Source organism: Mastigoproctus giganteus, chromosome 7, assembly GCF_048544385.1.
Source record: "Mastigoproctus giganteus isolate SK-2022 chromosome 7, ASM4854438v1, whole genome shotgun sequence".
Lineage (NCBI taxonomy): Eukaryota > Metazoa > Arthropoda > Arachnida > Uropygi > Thelyphonidae > Mastigoproctus > Mastigoproctus giganteus.
In genome coordinates, this window is record NC_143581.1 from 171,647,220 (window position 1) to 171,673,128 (window position 25,909).

The 25,909-nt window shown below is 38.9% G+C and overlaps 1 protein-coding gene across 1 annotated transcript in view; it reads left to right on the forward strand.

The window, feature by feature from the left end:
* LOC150083336 (nucleolar protein 6-like) overlaps positions 1 to 25,909 on the forward strand; it is a 485,807-nt gene that overhangs the window by 29,085 nt on the left and 430,813 nt on the right. Inside the window, exon 4 of the mRNA XM_090377194.1 lies at positions 7,050 to 7,232. Within this exon, the coding sequence (XP_090233320.1) occupies positions 7,050 to 7,232 (183 nt within the window). The remainder of the gene's footprint in view (positions 1 to 7,049; positions 7,233 to 25,909) is intronic.

Below are 25,909 nucleotides of genomic sequence, written 5' to 3' on the forward strand. Positions count from 1 at the left end.
TGAACATTATAGGCATAAAATATAAAGATGAAACTGTTTGATTTTTCCATTTTTCCAATTTTTCCATTGTGCAAAACTTTAAATGTCATCATCATCATCATCAGCCATTTTCAATCCACTGCAGGATGAAGGCCTCTCCAGCAATTTTCCAGTTCCTTCTGTTTTGAGCACTGGACATCCATTTACTACCCACAAACTCATGAATTTCATCTATCCATCTCCGCCTTTGTCTTCCAGGTTTTCTTCCAGCTCCTCTTGGATACCATTCTGTTATTTTCTTAGTCCATCTGTCCTCATGTCTTCGAGCTATGTGTCCTGCCCAAGACCATTTTAGTTCTTTAGTTTTGATAAGAATGTCCTTTACTTGAGTTTGTTGCCTAATCCATGTGTTTCTCTTCTTATCTAACAGTCTGATTCCCAATATGATTCGTTCCATTCTTCGCTGTGTAGTTCTCAGCGTCTCTTCCATTCTTTTGGTGAGTGCCCAAGTTTCACTTCCATAAGTCATGGTGGGGAGTATACATTGGTTCATTATTTTACGTTTCAGACAAACTGGGATATTGCTCTTCAGTATGTGACTATATTTCCTGAATGCTATCCATCCAAAATTTATTCTTCTCTTGACTTCCAGCCATTTATCGTTATTACAGCTAATAATTTGTCCCAGATAAGTATATGACTCCACCTTTTCAATTACTGCTCCTTCAATCATTATTTCCCTTTCTGTGGCATACTTGTTCATCATTACTTTTGTTTTAGCCATATTCATCTTTAGTCCAAAATCCTTACTAGCTGTGCATAACTGATTAAGATTTTCCTCTAATTCTTTGGGATCATGGCTTATGACCACAATGTCATCTGCAAATCGTAAATGGTTTAGGTACTCTCCGTTCACATTGACTCCTTTCTGCGACCAGTCTAATCTTCTGAAAGCTTCCTCAAGGGCAGCAGTAAACAGCTTCGGAGATATTGTGTCTCCTTGTCGAACTCCTTTCTCGATTTTAAATTTCCTACGTCTTTGTCTAGTCTAATAAAGGAGGTAGCACTCTCGTATATTTTCTTCAAAATCATAATATATGGGGTATCAATGCCTTGTCTTTCCAGTGTCCGAAACATTGCCTTATGCTGTATGGAGTCAAATGCCTTTTCATAATCCACAAATGCCAGGCATAATGGTGTTTTATATTCATTTGCTTTGTCCATTAGCTGTGATATTACATGAAGGTGATCCATAGTTGAGAATCCTGTCCTAAAGCCAGCTTGCTCTTTCAGTTGATTCTCATCAAGTATTCTTTCTAATCTGTTAGTAATGACCCTTGTGAACAACTTGTAGATGTGGGATAACAAGTTAATTGGTCTATAATTTCCAATTTCTGATTTATCTCCTTTCTTATGCAGCAAAACCATGATTGCATTATTCCACTGCTTAGGCGTCACACCTTTTCTAATGCACTTTGTGAAGAGCCTTGCCAGTTTTTGTGTTATGTCTCTTCCTCCCAATTTTAACAACTCTACATTAACTTCATCTTCCCCCAGGGTTTTCTGATTCTTCATTTTCTTCAATGCATGTTCTACCTCATCAGGAAGAATATTGGGTATGTCGTATGTGTTGCTACTTTGCAATCCATCTTCCCCACTGCTGGCATCATTCCCCTGCTCCTTGTATAATTCTCTATAGTAGTCTTCTGCTATTTGAATTATGCCTTCTCTGCTGTTTATAAGTACACCATCGCTATTCTTCAGTTTCAGTATCATTTGTCTTTCTGTATTACTGCTCATGGCTGCTGATTTAAATCCTTTGTTTTCCCTTAATGCTTGTTCTACTTTTCTTGTGTTAAATCTTCTTATGTCCTCTCTGAGTCTCTTTCTAATGGCTTTGCATAACTCAGTATACTCAATTTTCTCCCTGTCAGTGTTTTTCTTGCTTTTCATTTGTCGTCTTCGGTTCATCATGACAAGTGTTTCTTGACTAATTTTTTCTTCTTTGGATTTCTTTTTCCCTATAGGTTTCTTGGGCTTTATCACTTTCAAAAAGTTGTAATATTCCTCATCGATATCTTGGTCCTGAGCAGTCTGCAGAAGCTCATACTTGTTCTTAAGTTCCAGTACATACTGCTTTTTCTCCTCTTCTGTTATCTCAAAGACCTTTGTATTATTTACTCGAGTCAGTTTTTTCCTTTCATTTCCTACATCTATATCAAGTGTACATCTTACCATTCTGTGATCACTTCCAACATTTACCTTATTCAGGATGATAACATCATTCACAATATATCTTCTGTTAGTGAGGATGAAGTCGATTTCATTAGTAGTTAATCCATTTGGACTCTTCCATGTCCACTTTCTGTTCACCCTTTTCTTGAAAAAAGTGTTCATTACTGACAGTCCTTGAGATTCTGCAAATTCCACAAGTCTTTCACCTCTTTCATTTCTTTCACCAATTCCAAAATTTCCTATAGTTCCCCTTTCTGCGCTGTTTTGTCTTTTTCCAACCTTAGCATTGAAGTCTCCCATAATAATAGTGTAGTGGGTTTTCTGCTCATCTAGAAGACTCTCAATTTCGGTGTACATTTCTTCAGCCTCTTCATCATCATGGCATCTTCAACCTCTTCATCATCACTTTAAATGTACACATCCACATATATTTCTGCTTATTATTTGTGAAATGGATTGTAATAATTTTAAGAAACATTTAAAATAATAGTTTTAAAAACATTTGAAAACTAGCATTTTAGAAAGTATTATTTACATCCATTTTCCAATATTTTTAAAATTTATTTCAAATTTGATACACTGTAATTGTGCAAAATTTAAATGTTTCAAACTTGTATTCTGAGTGACTATTGCTGTCTGTGTTTTTGACCTGATTATTCAAAATACAAATGAAAAAAAAAGTATAGAATCATTCAAAAACACCTGTTGTAAAACTGGTGATGACAGTTCACCTTGTTGGAACACCTGGGATAGTTCTTTACCACAGATAGTCTATTCTACTATTCTTTATACTCGCAGCAGTAAAAATTTGCCTGCACAATGGGTTGCACTACTAATGAAAAAAATATAATGAATCTTTCAAAAACATCTCTTGTAAGACTTTTGATGTCTGTAGAACTGTTGATGTTTATATGTTAATCTCCTGAGACAATTCTTTACCAGAAAGAGTCTATTCTACTATCCTTTGTCTGCAGCAGGAAAAGCTGCCTGCACACAAGTTGCACTGGTATTGAAGTACTTCCAACATTTTTTTTTTTTTTTTTTTTTTTTTTTTTGTTAGTTGTTGGCGCATCAGCTTCTGTGCCATAATGCACATCACAAAGTTTTTGTATTTTACTGTGATCCAAGCCCGAGGCGGGATTCGAAGCCGCGACCTTTGGGTTGCCAGGTAGGCGCTTTACCCACCTGGCTAGCCCGGTCGGCTTCCAACAAATGTTCTTGATAAAAGTTTAATCTCCTATTTATTTATTTATTTATGGAAAACAATCATAAATTATATAGAGTCTGCTTTATTTTGTAAAGGAGTCTCTGTCTAAATTATGATTATTATTTGGTTAACTAGATTTCTTTCAGGCTATAATGCTCTAAGTTTATTCGTACACCATGATTGAGTGATCATCCAAAAGTAATACATTTTTTTTCAAATACATAAATAATAATAATAAAAGAGAAGAAAACACAGGCTCTAACTTACACTAGAAAAACAGCTATTCATCTGAATAGAATGAATGAAGCAAATGTGAAACCGAGAGAAACGATAAAACATTCAACGTAAATCACATGTTGCAAAATGATTATTTCACATAAACATCATTATATCACTTCAAGACAGTTCTAAAGTAGACAGAAACTAACACAAATAGCCAGCAACAAAACAAGAAATGTTTCGTAGCTTAACTAGTGAGTTATGCTATTGCTCGTGAAAAGCTATAATAAGTATGGTGGCACTGTACCTGCTGGGTGCAAAAAAAAAAAAAAAAAATATATATATATATACACAGTAAACCTTTGCTAATCCAGATTAATTGGGAGTGAGGTCATCTGGATTAAGCGATAATCCAGATTAATGAAGCAAAAGATAGTCCCAAAAGACAAAAAAACTTAGAACACATGTACTGTAAATGGAAAATTTAATGATATAGGTAGTGCTGATGAAAATAAATAAAAAAATATATCACAGTAAAGCTTTTATTTAAAAACTATAAAAAGACAATACATTTATCCATCAATAGAAGACTCAGAAGTTGTACTTATTTTTAAACATAATAATGCAGGTTTGAATAAACTGTCAAGTTTTGCCTGAACTGACCTCTACTGCTGTTCTTTAATTAGGATTTCCCTGACAGTTCTTAGGTGTGCATAATACCCAACAAATTTTTGATTTGTTGAAGAGTCCACATAATTCATTACTGCATCAATGCCATCTCTTGAAAAGATAAGAAGTTTCTTATTAATTGTAGATTCTTGTAGTTCATCATCTGATTCTTCTTTCATAGCAGAATCCTTAATAACGTCTGCAGCAATTTCTTCCTCTGTCAGAAGCTGAAGGCTCCTCTGTAGCCAGGTGGGCAGGAGCAGCAGCGCGTAGCACACGCTTCTTGATTAGACAGAGGTTCAAGCCCGTGACCACCAAATATGGAGGATGTGGAAAGGTCAGGGAATGACCACCGCATATCCCTGGAGCAATATGGCCTTAGTTGCTAATGTTCCTAAAAACCAAATAACAAACAAACAAACAACAAACAGAAGCTGAAATCGAGGATCTCCTTCTTCCAGTTCAAGCTTGTCATGGATATTTTCTTGCATTATTTCAGTTTCTCCAGTTGTCCTCAACACAGTGTGGAAGCCCTCTGGCTGTAATCTCTTAAAGTCAATTTCCATTTGTATTTTGCAAGTTTTTCCAGCCATTCACTAAAATTTCATTTTTAGTGTCCCTCCATGCATTGGCCCAGTTGAAGATAGCAGACTTGATATTGTATGATACTTGATATTTTCCAGCATTCTTCCTCATTATCTTCATGCATTCTGTTTTCCAACACTATGATCACCTCATCAAGGAACCTGGCTTGTAGAGCCTCTTGCAAGCCATAATGATACCTTCGTCCACAACTGTCTTGGTAATAAGGCAGTTGTGTTTTGGGGGCAAAGTCAAGCACTTTATTTTACCTTCCTTATTGGACATATTTTCAATATATAGATGTGCGGGGACATTATCAAGGATTAGAAGTGCTTTCATCTGGTAATCTGAAAATTTCAACACATCTTTTTGCTACCTGTTGCCTTTCAGTACAAAGTGGTTATGGAACCAGTTCTTTGTAATTTCTTGTGTGAACCAAGAATTTTGCAAGTTGTAGTAGACAACAGGCAATATGCATATACAGTCTTTTAATGCCCTTGAATTCTTAACCTTGCCGGACACAACAGACTTTAGCGATGAGTTCCATTTACATTGGCACAAAGAAGTGCTGAAAACTTTTCCTTGCTCTTTTGCCACCCTGGTTTACTGCTTGAGAGGCTTGTATTTTTTATAGTAGACCACACCAAAACAGTCCTGTTTCATCAGCATTACATATTTGAGAATAACAATGATCTGATTTTATTATTATTTCATTTAATTTTTTTCTAAATGGCTCAACACCTTCAATATCACCTTAGGGCTTCACACAAATTTTTCTATTAGTGATATTGTGCCTTTGTCTAAATTGCTACAGCCATCCTGAACTGCAAGTAAAGTTGTGTAACTTCAAATGCTTTGCAAACTTTTCTGCTGCTGCCTTTATATGAATGCCACACACCAACGCCACTTGATTGTTGCTGTGAATACCACTTAAATACAGTTTCTTCCAGCAACACTTCTTTTGGCATTTTTAATGTATGTCTATTTGATACCCTTCTTTTATCATTCATCGAATTTTAAAGCAAATGCCTTTATAGATTCTTTTTGTTTTTTAATATCTAACACAGCGTTGGCCAATACCAAATTCTTCAGCAATTTTTTTTCCAGGAACTTTTATTTTCAAGTTGCTGTATGTATCACTTTGAGCTTGTTATTAATAATTAAAGTAATGTGCTTTCTTTTTATTCCACTTTTCAATTCTTTAGAACCCACAATTATATAAAATATGTTAACTTATATATATATATATATATATATACATGTAAAAAAGTACACAAATCAAGCGATATAAGCAATAACATCAGTCTGACTCAGTGTCAACAACGATACTGAACAACATGCAAGACAATGTAGTGTATGTTCTGCCACTCTCTACGCAGTCAATCAGCCTGCAGTTGTCTCTTTCAAAGTACTCAACTGTGAACAGAATTTTTCTTATTTTGCTTCGGATTATCTGACCTCCGGATTAACTGTAACCAGATTAGTGAGGGTTTACTGTGTATAACTCTGAGAAAATGATAAAAAACAAAAACAGTTCAAAAGACAAAAAATGTCTATATTTAGGAAGGTGCAGAAAATCATAGATTTTTATCACCAATGAACAATTAATGCAAACACAGGCTTGTTATTTTCAAGATGGATCCCACAGATGTAGCACCACTGCTGCAGGGTTAAATAGGAATCTCCAAGTAAGTCTCCATTTGGTAGGCAGGAGAAAGACAACTTAAATTGCAGTCATTCTGAAACTTGGTCCTTTCTTATTCATTACAAAAAATAATTTGCTGTTCTCATGCTCATCTTCAACAACACTGATATTCCTTAATAAAAACACCCTTTCTTGGCATAAACTTATCACAAATATTGGAAATATCACGAGAATGAAGGAAGAGAATGTGTGTATTATGAACGGAAATAAATTATGTATATTTTTGCTAGTTGATAAACATGAGTAACAGAAAACTAGATCTGTGTAGCTGAGACAGAATTTCACAGATTTACAAAATAGGATGGGCACTTTCTGGCAATCGGAATGCTATATGTTATTACTTTTTTTTTTTTTTTCCTCAGCAGTTATAGATAAAGTTTATTTCCTTGCATTTGATGGCCATTTTAATTATAATACTTACCATTGATAATGGCATTTTTATATTTTTTGTAGCTGGTAGATCAGTCATGGATAAAGGACAAAGGGGTAGATATTCCAATCATTCAGAAACCCTTCAAAATTAAAGGAATGTTTAAATTTCATGCCCCCTCAGTCTTAAAAATTATTGGAAGTTATCCTCTTGGGTTAGCATGTGGGAAAGTTATTACTGTTGATGTGGCAGTGGAAATTCCCAAAGTAAGTGATAAGATTAACTATGATTAACACGATTAACTAGTTTTCTGCAGTAAACAGTCTTTTTCTTAAATTTCTGTATAAAATATTTGATTTTCATTTGTTTGTTTTATATTTTAACAAAAAAAAAAAAAAAAACAGATGGAGCAGCAGTTCTGTTTAAAAAAAATAAATTGTTTTTATGATCATATTAGTATTAGCTATATAGTGCAAGGAAGCCACAGGCATCTGTTGCGCTGGCCAAAAGAAAAAAAAAAAAAAATTGCAAAAAGTAGATAAGAAAATAAATAAAAATTATGTGCTTCTCTCCTCACATAGGTAACTATCCAGTTGACCTTTAAATTTTTAAAAAATTTTAACCTCAACTACCTGTGGAGACAACTTTTTCCAGCAGTCAACAACTTGCTGGTTAACAGAAAACTTTATACAATCTAATCTAAACCTCTAGACCAGTGTTTCCCAACCTTTTCGTTGCTGTGGCACACTGCAATCACTACTATACCCAAATGGAAGTATATTCACAAATGGGAAGTTATTTCTGTTGGGTATATTTAATTATACACTTTATTATTTATTTTAAATGACTGTAATATCTCTTTTTAACATATATGAATTACATGAAATTTAAAAGAAATTTTTTTAAGATACATGAACTTTAAAAGAAAATATGTAAAAAAATCACCTAATTTTATAAAACAAACAAAAATACAATTGATTTTTATTATAAAACTTGGATTTATTATTATTGTTTTTTTAATTTTCATTTTCTGCGGCACTCTTGAAGCATACTCACAGCACACAGGTTGGGAAACACTGCTCTAGACCTTTGCGAATAAACAAGTGACTCAGATTTGTATATAAGGAAGGCATATGAACCATAAAAGTTAGTCGTTCTTATCACAGCATATCAAGCTGAGCTGATTGATTTCGAGAGGATTGTTATTGTCAGATGTTGGATTTGTGGCTTGTCAACTCATAATTGCTGACAGCTTGCACTATTCAAAGTTACCGCTCATGATAATATTGTGAAACAGAAGTGTGACATCAAGCAACATGCAGGAAGACCATGAAAGCTCACTGCACATCACCATAGGGTACCCAAAAGGATAATATGAGAATCAGATACACCTGCAAAGGCGCCTCCGTAGCCAAGTGGGCAGGAGCAGCAGTGTGTAGCACACGCTTCTTGATTAGACCGGGGTTCGAGCCCGTGACCACCAAATACGGAGAATGCGGAAAGGTCAGGGAATGACCATCGCATATCCCTGGAGCAATATGGCCTTAGTTGCTAATGCTCCTAAAAACCAAAGTAACAACAACACCTGCAAAATATCAACCAGGAATTTAAGGTTGCCAACAGAGTTTGAGGTTTGTACGAATGCACTACATACTGAGTTTTGTGGCCTCAATTTTCATTGGAGAAGGGCAGCATAAGCTAAATATCACCAATGAGCCAAATATCACCAACCACAACTAATGGTCTCACCTTGCATGTGCTGTAATTGGTCCATACAACAGTGGAACCCAATTCCATGGAGTGAGGGATATTTGGAGGATGTCCATTGCTGGTTCTGCAAATATTGAAGTTTGGAGGAGGTGGGATAATGGCGTGGAGCTGTTTTTCATGATATTCCCTAGGATTGTTGATGGTTGTGCGGGAAACCATGAATGTTGACACTTACCTTAACATTTTGGACAATTCCATGCTCCCTATGATGTCCTAGTTCTTTGATATGGACTCATGTTTGCTTTAACAGAATATTGCTGCATGCCATGCTGCCAGTGATGTTTGCAAATAGTTCATGTGCATGAATGTACAAAAGATGAAATGACCAATGCAAAGTCTTCCTTTAACTGCTATAGAACACTTCTAGGATGAATTGGAACATTTTTTCCTGGCGTACTATAACCTTGCTGTTTTTGCGCCATAAAAATCAAAATCAAATCAAAACAGGAACATTAGGTTAGGGCTAGACCAGCATGTACCACATTGACCTGCTTACAGTCTGTCATTTATTCTTTGCTGGAAAGTCTATCCTTAGAGGAACGAAGTGCATAATAGCACGAAAAGGGGACACACTTTTGAAATGAATGGCAGTGATGTCATTGCGGAAGGTATTGTACTAAACAATGGATAGAGTACTAACAAACATTCATTGGATAAAACAATGGATGCAAGTTGACAAACACCATCACATTATGTGATGAGAGCATGACAAGTGGATGTAGAACAAATACTTACCTTTATACCCACACTATGTAGAAAGGTCTCAGTTTAAATCCTGTAAATCACGTGTGGAACTTTTTTGGACTTTTTTTTTTCACATTTTGACAGTCTTCGAAAATTTTTGGGCAATGGTATGACTTTTGGAAAAATCGACCAATGAAAGCACCCAATTTACAGACATAATATACTGTGGGAATATGAAATTTGGCTCGTGGAGCCTCTAAATATGAAAATGCTTGTAATCTCTCTATATAAAGCAGGTGTGGTCATAGTTGCTCCTCTTCATTCTTGCTCTTCTGTGGACAATTCCCTGGTACTTACATTCTGGATTCTAATGAAATTGTTCCCTCCACGTTTCAGTACTGCTTCAATTAAATATTTTATGAACTGGCCTTATAGAACCAGATATCCGTCTGAGAACCTTGGAACTTTCAGATAAGGGGCTCACATATCATTCTTCTCTTTCTGATGATTCCCTTCTACTAACTGTTGCTCTCTCTCTCTCTCTCTCTCTCTCTCTCTCTCTCTCTCTCTCTCTCTCTCTCTCTCACAGGGGTAACTCATAAATTTTTTTTTATGACTGGTGCAGCAAAAGCCGCAAGCTTCCCTGCACCATATGGCTATTAATAATAATAATAATAATGACATACACTCTCCATTCAGAACATTATTACCCCTGTAGTAGTAGTGGCATGTGATGCAAGAAAGCAAGTGTATGAGCTTATGCAGCATCAGCCAAAAAAAAAAAAAAAAAAAATCAAACCATTCCCTCCAAATGCCTGTCCAATTCCTCCTTAAATTTATTTAACCTATCAACTTCCACAACGACAGATGGAAGTTTGTTCCAACAATTAACCACCCGCTGGCTAAAGGCAAATTTCCGCACATCTATTCTACATGTGTCTTTTCTTAATTTGAATTTATGCCCCCTTAGGTTCGTAATCTGAACAAGTGGAAGGATCCCATCAGAATTCAGTGTGCTCAACCCATTCAATGCCTTATACACCTCAGTCAGATCACCGCGCAGGTGCCTAGTCTCCAGCCACTGCAATTTGCAGAACTTAAGCCTCTCTTGGTAAGAGGATCCCTTCATTCCCCTCACCAATCTTGTTGCCCTTCTCTGTACACGCTCAAGCAAATCTACATCCTTCCTAAAATGAGGCCTCCAGACCTGTATGCAGTACTCAAGGCATGGCCTGACCATTGCCTTATACAGAGGGACAATCACCTTCTTTTCCCTGCTAGCAAAATTCCTATATATCATTGACAAAACCCCATGACCTGCCCTGGCAGCCTGTCTGCATTGCTCAGAAAACTTCATATCTGACTGCACAATTACTCCCAGGTCTTTTTCATTTTCTACCACCTTAAGTGTAGTACCACACAGTTGGTATGCTTCTCTGGGGTTACTTCTACCCATATGCAGTACTTTGCATTTGTCAATATTAAACTTCAGTTGCCACTTCTCAGCCCATCTGCCCAAATTTTCTAGATCCTGTTGCAGTAGCACACTGCCATTACTGTCATTAACAACCCTGCCAATCTTTGTATCATCTGCAAACTTCGACACTAAGCCTGATATACCTTCATCAATATCATTGATAAATATACAAAACAACAGTAGACCCAACACCGAACCCTGTGGGACTCCACTAATAACATTAGTCCACGAAGAGCAGCACCCATTAATTACCACCCTCTGTCTTCTCCGACTCAACCATCCTTTTATCCATTGGAGCAACTTACCCTTAATACCATTCTGCTCCAATTTGTACAATAGTCTTCCGTGTGCAACAGTGTCAAAAGCTTTCCTGAAATCCAAATATATGATATCAAAATTATGTTTTTTCACCCAGTTCTTTTGTAACCACATCATTTTAGCAATTGGCCATTTCTCCCCTCACAATTCACAATGAAAACTAGTAAATGTGATATTGCAGGTTCATGGCATGGGGTCCAAATAAAGTACTTGATTGATGGGCAAGTGACATTTGGTGGACTTTGAAAAAGGGATGAACGTTTTGTGGGCTGTTTGCGAAGTGCCATAGTTAAGGTGTTCCAAGAGTGGACAGAGTGGCAGGTCACTGGGCTAATATCAGGTGCCCACACCTCATTCATGGTTGTGATGAACAGAGACTGTCCCGCCTTGTTCGAGCCAATAGACAGAAAAATGGTGGAACAGCTGACCATGGTCTTTAACCAGGGGGGTGACCATCAATGTTTCCAGTGAATCCTCCTCTGTATGGGCCACTGGATTTATACCAAGTCAAGGTACCCATGCTTACAACCACCCATCATCAACAATGCCTAAAGTTTGCATTTACCAGCATTATTGTACCATTGACAACTGGGAAAAAAGTTGTCTTTTTTGATGAATCACATTTTCTGCTATACTATGTGAACAGTAGGTGAAGGGTTATGCAGGAATAAATTACAGAGAGGAATCACTCAGATGCCCAGATCCAACAGAAACCATCAGGTAGTGGCAGTGTTTTGGCATGGGGGTGTTTTCTTGGGAATCTCTTGGAGCCGTCATACCTAGATTGTACTGTGAATACTTAAAACTGCTTCTCCATTGTGGCTGATCAGTTACTTCTCTCTGTAGTGACTGTCTTGCCAATTGGCAGAGATGTGTTCAGCAGGATAATGTGCCCTACCACAATGTTGCTGGTATTTTTTGGGAGTGGTTCGTTGAACATAAAAGTGACTTTCAGGTTGCTTGCTACCTTAGGTGCTGAATTCCCTGGATATGAATCCCATTAAACATCTCTGGGAATTCGTGGATCAACAGACCTGGCATTTGGATCCTCCAACATATTCTATAGCAGATCTACAAGATGCATTCCTGGCAACATGATATAACATATCTCGTGGAATATTCAGAGGCATTATACGGTCAGTGCCTTGCCATGTGGTGGTGGTACTGGCAGCAGGAGGACAACCTGCCCGCTGTTATGTAGGTAGTGATGTTTTGACTGGACAGTATATGGCCGTACATTATTGGCCAACAGTAACTTATTGCAGTTACATTTAACATTTACTTATTGTACCAGAACAGCCTCCGTAGCTGAGTGGTCAGGAGCGGGAGTGCAATAGCACACGCTCTTTGAGTAGACTGTGGTTCAAGCCCCTGACTGCTAAACACGGTTGATCTGCCAACCCGCACTGGACCAGTGTGGCAGATTATGGTTCATTTCCCTCAACATGAACTGTTGAGGAGGCTTCCATCCTGCAGTGGATTGATAATGGCTGCAGTTTGCCTTACCTTTACCTTACTTATTATAAAAGAAACTTAATATAAGTCAATGAAAATTGTGAAGAAAAGATATAGTTTTTTTTTTTTTTTTAAGTAATTTGAATTTCTAAAAATTCAAATCTGTGCATATATGAAACTTACAAACATAAAAATAAATGAACATATAAATGCAGCAACCTAAACTGATGGTACTTGCTTGTTAAAACCTTGTTCAAAATTATTCAAACTACCTGAGTCCACAAAACTAGGCAAAAGTTTCTCCCAACAATCAATTCCGCTCTGGGTAAATGTGAATTTCCACACAACTGTACTGCAACCATTCTTTTTCAAATTTAAATCTATATCTACTTGTGTGTATGCTAAGAACGTAGCTATCAGCCTTTGGCTTGCTTAACCTGTCTATGGCCTGATACATTTCAATTAAGCTTAGTTTTTGGAGACCGCAATTTACAGAATCCATCTTTCTTAATAAGATTTTTCTTTTATGTCACCACTGACCTTGCTCTTTTCTGCTCCATTTCCAACAAATCTATATTCTTCCATAAATGAAGGTTTGAAACTTGTATGCATTATTCAACAGTTGAGGATTCTGCTCAGGTGGCTAAAAAACTAAACAAGTATTTTGCATCTACATTCACACATGAGGAGTTATTCAGGAAGGGGAATGCCAGAGGTGAAGTAAACGCTGGCAGTGAGCTAGATGATTTTGTAATAACTGAGAGGAAAGTGTTGAGGATAAACATAAAAAAGGCACCCGGGGTGGATGGGATCTATCCAGTTATATTAAAGGAGGCAGCAAAGGAAGTAAGCAAACCCTTAGCTATAATTATGACAGCTTCCTTGGACTCAGGGGAGGTACCCATGGACTGGAAATGTGTAAATGTGACCCCAATCAACAAAGTGAGACACAAGTAATTACAGACATGTGAGTTTAACTTCTGTTCCAGGGAAATTAATGGAGGCACTAGTTAAAGAAGCATTGCAGGATCATCTAGACAAGACTTCAGTTATAGCTCGGACACAGCATGGATTTGTTAAGAGGAAGTCTTGTCTGACCAACTTGATTGGATACTATGATGTAGTCACAAAGGAACTGGATGCAAAGAATATCTTAGAAGGGCTTTTGATACTGTTGCACATGGAAGACTACTGCACAAGTTGGAGCAGTGTGGCATTGGAGGCAAATTGCTGCTATGGATAAAGGGATGGTTGAGTGGGAGAAGACAGAGTGATAATCAATGAACACTGCTCTTCATGGATTAATGTTATTAGTGGAGTCGCCCCAGGGTTCAGTGTTGGGCCGATTGTTGTCTTCTATATTCATTAATGATACTGATGATGGTATATCAGGCTTAATGTACAAAGTTTGCAGATGATACGAAGGTCAGCAGGGTTGTTAATGACAGTATGCTGCTTCAACAGGATCTAGAAAAGTTGAGTAGATGGGCTGAGAGATGGCAACTAAAGTTTAACATTGACAAATGTAAAGTACTGCATATGAGAAGCAGTAACTGCAGAGTAACGTATAAACTGTGTGGTACTACACTGACAGTGGTAGAGAATGAAAAGGACCTGGGGGTCATTGTGCAGGCAGATATGAAGTTCTCTGAGCAGTGCAGACGTGCTGCAAGAGTAGCTCATGGTGTCTTGTCAACGATATACAGGAATTTTTCCAGCAGGGATAAGGAGGTGATTATTCCCTTGTATAAGGCAATGGTCAGGCCACACCTTGAGTACTGTATACAGGTCTGGAGGCCTCATTTCAAGAAGGATGTAGAGCTGCTGGAACGAGTACAGAGAAGGGCAACAAGATTAGTGAATGGAACAAAGGGTTGCTCTTACGAAGAAAGGCTTAAGTTTTGCAAATCAAAGTGTCTGGAGACTGGGCACCGGTGAGGTGATCTGATAGAGGTGTATAAAGCCTTGAATGGTTTGAGCATGCTCAATGCCGATGGCATTCTTCCTCTTGCTCCTAATAATCACCTGAGAGGGCATAAATTCAAATTGAGGAAAGACAGATGTAGGATAGATGTGCGGAAATTTGCCTTTAGCCAGCGGGTAGTTGGTTGGTGGAACAGACTTCCATCCCTTGTTGTGGAAGTTGTTAGCCTAAATAAATTTAAGGCTCAGCTGGACAGGTATTTCGAACGAATGGATGGGTGAAATGGAAGTGGTTTTTTTTTTTTTTGGCTGATGCTGCATAAGCTTGCTTTTTTGCATCGTATGCCTCTACTAATGCTAAAATTCCAGATGCAGACTTATTATTGTTTTATGCACTGGAATAATCACCTTTGTCCCAGTTGCAAATTTCCTGTATATCAGTGAGAGAACCTGAAGAGCTGTTCTAGCAGCTTGTCTGCACTGCTCAGAAAACTTCATGTCAGACTTGTAGTTACCACTAGGTCTTTTTCATTCTTGGCTACCTTGAGTTTTTGACTACCCATATGATGTTATTTGCGATTAATGCTAACCAAATGAAACTCAACATGGTGACATGATTTAGTACTTGTTCAACTCAACGAGTACCATGTCATGAAACATTTGCTGCTATGAAGAGATGACTCGGAGAAACAGGTATACATGCTGAAACCATTATGAGTAAATGCTGGTAGAGGGAAATTTCGACAAGCTCCAGATCCTGAATAACAAATTCTTTGTGATGTATAAGTATCTCCTACCTCAAGTAGTACCAGAAGATTGTCTGGACCCATAAATGTTTCATCTGCAAGCATGTGGAGGCCTTGAATGGATTGAGCACACTGAATTCTGATGGGATCCTTCCACTTGTTCAGATTACGAACCTAAGGGGGCATAAATTCAAATTAAGAAAAGGCAGATGTAGAATAGATGTGCGGAAATTTGCCTTTAGCCAGCGGGTGGTTAATTGCTGGAACAAACTTCCATCTGTTGTTGTGGAAGTTGATAGGTTAAATAAATTTTTAAGGAGGAACTGGACAGGCATTTGGAGGGAATGTTGTGATTTTTTTTTTTTTTTTTTTGGATGATGCTGCATAAGCTCATTCACTTGTTTTCTTGCATCACATGCCACTACTACTACATTTTATGAACACCAATTGTCTCCATATACATGATATGCAATTTCTCAGTCGTGTTATGGCTATAGATTAGGCTGTTAGCATTCTTGGCGAGCAGACGTGTTTCATGGCGCCCTTCATAGTGATTCAAGAAGACTTGAGATTAGGGGGATTAGTGGATCTGATTAGGATTAGAGAGGTTAGATTGCTTTTAATAATTTATTTAATATATTGTAAAGTTTATTTTGAGAAGTTTTTTTCTGTAATAATTGTAAATTTAATTTTTATAATATTATAAATATAATTTTTTAAAAGTTACTTTCTGTATTATTTAGTAAATTTAACAATGGTTGTGATTAGATCCACTTCGTCAGAGGGCATCATAACTCATATGGAAATAACCTGTGGCATATATTCCAAGGTTGACCTAGTTGATAATCATAGCTCACCTAGCGATTCTTTTCTTTGTCACCATTGTATGAAGTGTACCGATATAAAGTTAAAATTTGGTGCATTGCTAGAACAATTTGAGTCACTGAAATAACAGGTGCTTGCACTAGAGAATAATGTAACTGGGAGTTCATCAGGGACTCAAGACTCTAGTAACCTACCAAGTGATGCACTTCCAATTTGGGTCCCAGGGCAGAATAACCAGGTAAAAACTGCTGGTTCAGAAGGACTTTGTTTTGTTAGGCGACTCCATTACCAGGGAAACAGGCAATATTTTTTGTAATAAGGATAGGTAGACTAAAACCAGGGTGTGTCTGCCGGGAGCAACTATTAATGATGTCACCTGTCAACAGGCTGTCAGATTTTAAGGGGGTAAAGAGAATATTATTATTCATGTGGGGACTAATGACATTAAACATACACAATCTGATACATGATTTATTAGACAAATATAGAACCATGCTGAAGAAATGTCACGGGTTAGGTCACAATGTCTATGCGTCTGCAATTCTGCCCAGGAATGATAAGAGGGGTTATATGCCAGGGGTTATATTGAAGGCCTTGTGGATTAACTTGAAGGACTCTGCAAGGCTTTTCTATCAGCTTGGCCTGCACTTGTAGTTAGAAGGAATCTGTTTTGTATAGATAGGATATATTTAAACAAAGGCGGTGCAAGAGTTTTTTTCCAGTATTATTGTGGATACCTTAAAGGTTCAGGGAAACTGCTAGTTTGTGGGGACAAGGATAATATAGATACTCGTTTATCTGATTAATATTGGTCAAAGTAACACTTTCACATACCTAAAGAGTTCTTGTTTCTTATCATGACAGAACATAGTAGCAAGATGTTCTGAGGACAGAAACATTTTAAATGAGTGGCAGCTAATGCCAGGGAAGTGAGATTAAATAACTTTAAGGAGTGTGTCAGGGTAATTAACTATACAAGAACACTAAGTCTTAATTGTTTATACAGTAATGTCAGAAGTGTCGTCAATAAAATGAGTGAATTTGAATTGCTGGTTAGAACAAGTAATGCTGACATAACATTGCTTAAGGAAACCTGGTGCCACCCAGAAATAGAAGATGATGAGTTTCAGTATGGTATGTACAATGTATTTAGGAAGGATAGGGCAGATAAGAAGGGGTGGTGGGGTCATGCTTCTTATCAGAAGCAGCCTGAGCACGACGAAAGCTTTCCCGGATTCAGATGTTTCGCATGATAATATAGAAACTGTATGGTGTGAGATAGTTTTTTATACAGATAGATTTTTTTATACAGATATATAATAATAATTTTATTTATCATCAATTTGCTATACTTAGAATGAATAATTTGAAATATGTATATAATTATATATACTAATCATATTGAAAATAAATAATGTTCTATAACGAAATCTGTTGTGATTCTATCAGTATATTTTTAAAGAAAATAAGCACATATTACTTGATACCTTCTGAACATTTCATGTACCCTCTGGAACTGGTCTACGGACCCCCAGGGGTTCACAGACCCCAGTTTGGGAAACACTGAACTAGATGATTGTTAGTTTTATCAACATGTCAGGGAAGGTACTAGGGAAAAAGAATACTCTAGACCTCATCATCACCCATGAACCAGATGCCATAATAGGGCTGACAGTACAGGAACCAGCAGCAGGAATTGAACATGGAGTTCTACGGTGGACAAGGATTTCAGAAAAGGAAATTACGATGCCTTAAGGTGTTACATGGCCTCTATTAACTGAGTAGATAATGCACAGAGAGCAAATACAATTGAATTATGGTATACCTTTAAAACATTAATCACAAAAGCCCTGAATGCATATATACCATTAAAAAATACTCCATGTGGAGGATTCCAAGTTGGAAGTATAATGAAGTTGCCAGTTTACTCTAGCAGAAAAAGACAGCATGGAAAAGTTACAGAACAATAAAAAGTACTGAAGCTTATAACAGCTACAGGTTGATCTGTAATAGTGCTGCAGAAAAGGTTAGTTAGGCTGACAAAGGCAGATTATGAGAAATCGCTAGCAAAGAGTGGGTATAAGGAATTCTTCACATATATAACTACAAAGGAGGAGGACAAACCAGATTTGACCCTTATGTAATGGATGTGGGACAGTATTTGATATCCCAGCTGAAGTTGCAGATGAACTCAACAATTACTGTGCATTGATATTTACAGAAGAAAAACCCCTTTATGTCAATAAGACATACTGGGAGCGAAGTTGAAAAATATGTAATTAATGATACTGAAATTTCACATGATTATTTAATGAAAAATCTTTTGAGCCTACAGGTGAGTAAGGCTCCTGGGGTTGATGGCATATACCCTATAATTTTAAGGGAGGCGGCAAGTGAGTGCATAGAACCATTAAGGCTAATTACGAGAGCATGGCTAGAGTCAGGAGAGATTCCATTGGATTGGAAAAGTGCCAATCTATCTCCAATACATAAGGGTGGTTCTAAGAGTGAAATGAGAAATTATCGACCTTTCAGTCTAACTTCAGTAGTAGGGAAGATTATGGAGGCAACGATTAAGGGTAGAATTCAGGGTCATTTAGATAGAAACTGAATTCTGAAGGATACACAGTATGGTTTTGTAAAGGGAAAATAATTAGCATTAGTAGAGGCACATGATACAAGAAAGCAAGCTTATGCAGCTTCAGCCAAAAAAAAAAAAAAAAAAAAAAAAAAGCCCTCCCCATTAACTCCAGGGGCTCACATCTGGTGAGTATGGGCTTAGCACACCCAGGGTCCTGAGCTGGATATCATCATTCTTCTCTTCTTTTCTTGGTGATTCCCTTCTACTTCTCTCTCTCTCTCAGCGTAATCAGAATTTTTTTTTTTTTTTTTTTTTTTTTTTTTTGGCTGGTGCAGCATAAGCCTCAGGGTTCCTTGCACCATATCGCTAATAATAATAATAATTTCACTGATCCATTCATTCCAAATGTTTGTCTAGTTCTGCCTTGAATTTATTTAAGCTATCAACTTCCACAACAACAGATGGAAGTTTGTTCCAGCAATCAACTACCTGGTGGCTAAAGGCAAACTTCCACACATCTATTCTCTAACTGTCTTTCCTCAGTTTGAATCTATGCCCCCTCAGGTTTGTAATGTGAGGAAGAATCCCATCAACATTGAGCCTGCTCAATCCATTCAAGGTCTTATACACCTCAATCAGATTGCCTCGCAGGTGCCTAGTCTCCAGAAGCTGCAATTTACAGAACTTAAGCATTTCTTCACAAGAGCACCCCTTTTGTTCCCTTCATTAGTCTTGTTGCCCTTCTGTGTACTCATTCTAGCAATCGTACATCCTTCCTAAAATGAGACTTCCAGACCTGTACGCAGTACTCAAGGTGTGGTCTGATCATTGATTTATACAAGGGGATAATCACCTCCTTATCCCTGTTCGCAAAATTCCTATATATCATTGACCAGACCCCATCACCTACTCTGGTAGCCTGTCTGCACTGCTCAGAAAACTTCATAGTAGTAGTAGTAGTGGCATGTGATGCAAGAAAGCAAATGTATGAGCTTATGCAGCATCAGCCAAAAAAAAAAATCACACCATTCCCTCCAAATGCCTGTCCAGTTCCTCCTTAAATTTATTCAACCTATCAACTTCCACAACGACAGATGGAAGTTTGTTCCAGCAATTAACCACCCGCTGGCTAAAGGCAAATTTCCGCACATCTATTCTACATGTGTCTTTTCTTAATTTGAATTTATGCCCCCTTAGGTTCGTAATCTGAACAAGTGGAAGGATCCCATCAGAATTCAGCGTGCTCAACCCATTCAAGGCCTTATACACCTCAATCAGATCACCGTGCAGGTGCCTAGTCTCCAGCCACTGCAATTTGCAGAACTTAAGCCTCTCTTGGTAAGAGGATCCCTTCATTCCCCTCACCAATCTTGTTGCCCTTCTCTGTACATGCTCAAGTAAATCTACATCCTTCCTAAAATGAGGCCTCCAGACCTGTACGCAGTACTCAAGGCGTGGCCTGACCATTGCCTTATACAGAGGGATAATCACCTCCTTTTCCCTGCTAGCAAAATTCCTATATATCATTGACAAAACCCCATGACCTGCCCTGGCAGCCTGTCTGCATTGCTCAGAAAACTTCATATCTGACTGCACAATTACTCCCAGGTCAGATATTGACAAGGGGAATGTCTGCGTGTGTGCGTGATGTAAGGAGTGTGAGGAAATCAGGCGACAACTCAGCGTTGTTATGGGCCTATATGAGAGCTTGAAGGACAGGGTGGATGCCCTCGAAGGATTTAAATTGAGGGGCCCATCAAGCTCTCAGCTGTCCACATCAATGCCAGAGCTTGCACTTGATCATCATGCAACACAGCGGCAACTCCAAGGCAGAATGCGCTGGTCCCAAAGGAACTAGTTGTCAGTGACTCTATTGTCGAAATGCAGAACATATTGTACAAAAGGGATAGGTGGAATAGGACCAAGGTATGTCTGCCAGGGGCAGAGGTTGATGACATTGTAGAGCAGATATCAGCTTTTAAGGGCACAAAGGGTGATATTGTTGTAAACGTTGGCACTAATGATATTAAGAGTAGGAGACCGGCAGAATTACTTAACCAGTACAGATCAATGTTGGAAAAAAGCCGTGAGTTATGGTTGAATTTGAAAGTGTCTGCAATTCTACGCAGACACGATAGGAGGGAGTATATTATGAGAGCCTTGTCGATCAATTCTGCCCTGGAAAGATTGTGCAAGGCTCAAGGGGTAGAAATTTTCTGAGCCTGGTCTGTGCTTGTTAACAGGAGAGACTGCTTCAACAGGGATGGGATACACTTAAATAGAAAGGGTCTCTTGAATAGGGAAACTTATTTTATACCCACCCAGAATTTACTTGTACCATGATGACTCCCAGCAGCTCTTGAATTCTCCAGCAACTTGCTGTCTAGGCCGCTGCTTGTTGCAGTAGAAGCAGTGCAAGAATCACTTTCGCCTCTGCCTGTGGCTACTGTTAATCTTTTAGTCTGTGAATCCCGCCCAAGATAGCAGTTTTCTGACCCACCTAACACTGCCTCAATAGCAACATCAAATATTCTTGCATACTTTCTATTTAAGTGTATCCTATCTCTGCAGAAGCAGTCTCTCCTGTTAGCGAGCACAGACAACCCTGAAAAAAATTCTACCCCATAAGCCTTGCACAATCTCTAATATGTAGTGCTATCTTAGAAATCTGTTACATTAGTATAGTATTATCAATTAATCAGAAAAATTTATTAATCTTATTAAAAGTCATTATCAATTAAAGTTTACTTAAACAGAATCATGACCCAGACTAAAGCAACAAGCACAAAGTAGCGGGAGTGCTGTGGCTCAGGAGAGAACCGAATGGAGTGATTCTTCAATGCATCACAATCTAAAAAAATGTGCGAAATGTGAAATGTCTTTGTGTATGCTAGGTGCAGAGTGTGTGAAGAAATTAGGTGTCAACTCAGCGTTCAGATGGGCATCTATGAGAGTTTGAGGTGTAGGGTAGTGCCCTCAGAGAAATTAATATGTGGGACCCATAAAGCTCTCAGCTGCCCAATTCAATGGCAAATCTCACTCCTGTGCATCGGGCACCACACGGCAATCTCCAAGGAAGAATGCACTGGTCCCACAGCAGCTAGTTATTGTTGGTGACTCTATTGTCAGGGAGATGGGGAATATATTATGTAAAAAGGATAGGTGGAACAGGACCAGGGTGTGTCTGCCAGGAGCAAAAGTCGATGATGTTGTAGAGCAGATATCATCTTTTAAAGGCACAAAAGGTGATATTGTTGTACACATTGGCACTAATGATATTAAGAGTAGGAGACCGGCAGAATTACTTAACAAGTACAGGTCACTGTTGAAAAAAGCTGTGAATTAGGGTTGAATTTGAATTTGTCTGCAATTCTGCCCAGACATGATAGGAGGGAGTATATGATGAGAGCCGAGTCGATCAATTTGGCCCTGGAAAGATTGTGCAAGGCTCAAGGGGTAGAATTTTTTTCAGCCTGTTCTGTGCTTTTTAACAGGAGAGACTGCTTCTATAGGGATGGGATACACTTAAATAGAAAGTGTGCAAGACTCTGATGAGTATAATAAAAAACTGTACAGGGAAATAAAGTGGGCCAGTAAATGAGAGTCTTTTAATGGGTTATTTTAATTTCCTGGATATTGACTGGAATGTGTGGGTTGGTCACTCACACACTAGCAAGGCTTTTGTGGATTTATTGGATGATTGTTTGGGAGGCAGCTAGAGGGAGTAATACTCTTGATCTGATTATCAGTAGTGATTCTTCATGCATTCTTCTTCTTCTTCTTCTTCTTCTTTGGTCCTTAGCTGGCAGCTGGGGGAGGCGGTTGGCCACGCAACCAGTATGCTGCTGTAGGTGCCGCAGGGTTTCGGACTTGCTCTGTGATGTTCTTCCATACCTTACGATCCATGGCTTCAGTCCTGGCCTGGTTAAGGTCGAGACGTCGGCTCTTCAAGTCATCTTCCACTTGCTTGGCCCACGTTTTCCTAGGCGCGGTCCGTTGGATGCTCCATTGGGTGGGTCGTTGTCTCCAAAGGAGTGTGGATGGTATTCTGTTCGTGCCCATTCTACATACGTGGCCAAACCATCTGAGCCTTCGCTTCTGGATTTGGTCGGCAATGGTTGGTTGCTGTTGGCATCTGGCGCGGATGGTATCATTAGTGATGCGGTCGCGAAGAGAGATGCCCAAGATCTGCCGCAGGCATCGCATTTGGAATACCTCAAGTTTGTTCAAATCTAACTTGAGACAAATCCATGTTTCCGATCCGTAAAGAAGAATGGGCAGGATCAAAGTCCGGAAGAGTCGGATTTTAGTCTTTGTGGAAATGTTGGTCCTCTTCCACAGACACCATTTGAGCGAGGCGAACGCAGTGGCCGCCTGTCCAATTCTGCTGTGGATTTCCATGGTGGATGCAACTTTCTTCTCCTGGACCAGCGACCCAAGGTATTTAAAGTCCTGCACTTGCTCGATCTGGACGCCTTCGAGATAGATGGTGGCTTGCGACCCATCTGTTGTCAGGGCCTTTGTCTTACCAGCATTGATCTTCAAACCGTATGGCCAGGCAATGCGGGCAATGTCGTAGAGGATGTCCGTGGCTTCAGCGTCGTTACCGGCAAGGATAGCACTATCATCAGCAAACATCAGGTCAGTCACATAGTGATCCTTGTCATATTGTATGCCCTGTCTGTTTCTGAATGCTTGCCTCATAATGGCGTCGACCACGATGTTGAAAAGCAACGGGGAGGCTACATCCCCTTGGCGGACTCCAGTTTGGATGGTAAATTCCTCAGATAAATCATTCTGGATGCGCACCTGGCTGGTTAAACCGTTGTATGCAGTTTGGAGGAGTGTGATGACTTTTCGAGGTACATGTTCAACCTCTAGTAGTTTCCATAAGGCAGGCCGGTGGACACAGTCGAAAGCAGACTTAAAGTCAATGAAAACAATGACGGTTCGCTGTCCACACCGGATCCTCTCCTCCATCAGCTGACGAATGGCAAAGATTTGATCACAGCATCCTCGCCCGGGTCTAAATCCTGCCTGTTCTTCTCGACTGGTTTGCTCGCGATGTTTTTGCAGTCTTGACTGGATGATCTTCATAAAGACCTTTCCGATGATGGAAAGGAGGCTGATGCCACGGTAGTTCTTGCAGTCCCGGTTATCACCTTTCTTGTGGATCGGTACGATAATAGCTTTCCTCCATGTTAACGGAATTTGTTCAGTGCACCAGATGGTTTTGAGGAGTGAGTGTAGTCGGCGAAGCAGTACATCTCCCCCGGCTTTGATCGCTTTATGCATTAAGAATCTGCAGATAAAGGAACCACCAGGTGGCAGTGATCACAGTGTGCTGAAGTGGGATTTAATCAAAGAGGTAACTACCATCAAGGGTAAAAGGGTTTTTGCTTTCGTAAAGGTGACTAGTGGTCTGAGACAGTATTTAAATTCTATACGGTGGGACCAACTGATGATTTTACCAAAAATGCATGGGATACATATAAATTAACAGGTGACACAGAAGCCTATGATAGATATAAGCTGGTCTGTAACCAAGTTACAAAGGAAGTTAGGCAGGCAAAGGCAGATTATGAGAAATTTTTGGCAAAGGATGCAAAGAAAAATAGCAAAGTGTTCTTTACCTATGTAAACTCTAGAAGGAAAGGGATAAATCAGATTGGTCCACTGGATATTGATGGTTCAACTGTTGATGATCCTGCTCAGGTGGCTAACAAACTAAATGAGTATTTTGCATCTACATTCACACATGAGGAGTTATTCAGGGAGGGGAATGCCAGAGGTGAATTAAACTGTGGCACTGAGCTAGATGATTTTGTAATAACTGAGAGGAAAGTGGAGGAGAAATTGTTGAAGATAAACATAAAAAAAGGCATCCGGGGTGGATGGAATCTATCCAGTTATATTAAAGGAGGCAGCAAAGGAATTAGCAAACCCTTAGCCATAATTATGAGAGCTTCCTTGGACTCAGTGGAGGTACCCATGGACTGGAGATGTGCAAATGCGACCCCAGTTCACAAAGGAGGATCAAAGGGAGATACAGGTACTTACAGGCCTGTTAGTTTAACTTCTGTTCCAAGGAAATTAATGGAGGCACTGGTGGAAGAAGCACTGCAAGATCATCTAGACAAGACTTCAGTTATAGCTCGGACACAGCATGCTTTTGTTATGGGAAAGTCTTGCCTAAAAAAATTTGATTGGATACTATGATGTAGTCACAAAGGAACTGGATGCAGGGAATAACTTTGATATCATATATTTGGATCTTAGAAAGACTTTTGATACTGTTGCACATGGAAGACTGCTGAACAAATTGTGGCATTGGAGGCAAATTGCTGCTATAGATAAAGGAATGGTTGAGTGGGAGAAGACAGAGAGTGGTAATCAATGGACACTGCTCTTCGTGGACTAATGTTATTAGTGGAGTCCCTCAAGGTTCAGTGTTGGGTCCATTGTTGTTTTCGGTATTTATAAATGATATTGATGATGGTATATCAGGTTTAATGTTCAAGTTTGCAGATGATACGAAGGTTGGCATTTTTGTTAAGGACACTAATGACAGTACGCTGCTGCAACAGGATCTAGAAAAGTTGAGTAGATGGGCTGAGAGGTGGCAAATGAAGTTTAACATTGACAAATGTAAAGTACTACATATGGGAAGCAGTAACCCCAGAGTAACGTATCAACTACCGGTGGTACTACACTGACAGTTTTAGAGAATGAAAAGGACATGGTGGTAATTGTGCATGCAGATATGAAGTTTTCTGAGCAATGCAGACAATCTGCAAGAGTAGTTCATGGTGTCTTGTCAGTGATATACAGGAATTTTTCTTGCAGGGATAAGGAGGTGATTATCCTCTTGTATAAGCGAATGGTCAGGCCACACCTTGAGTACTGTATACAGGTCTGGAGGCCTCATTTTAAGAAGGATGTAGAGCAATTGGAATGAGTACAGAGAAGGGCAACAAGATTAGTGAATGGAACAAAGGGTTGCTCTTATGAAGAAAGGCTTAAGTTTTGCAGATTATGGTGTCTAGAGACTAGGCACCTGCGAGGTAATCTGATTGAGGTGTATAAAGCTTTCAATGGTTTGAGCATGCTCAATGCTGATGGGATTCTTCCTCTTGCTCAGAATAATCACCTGAGAGGACATAA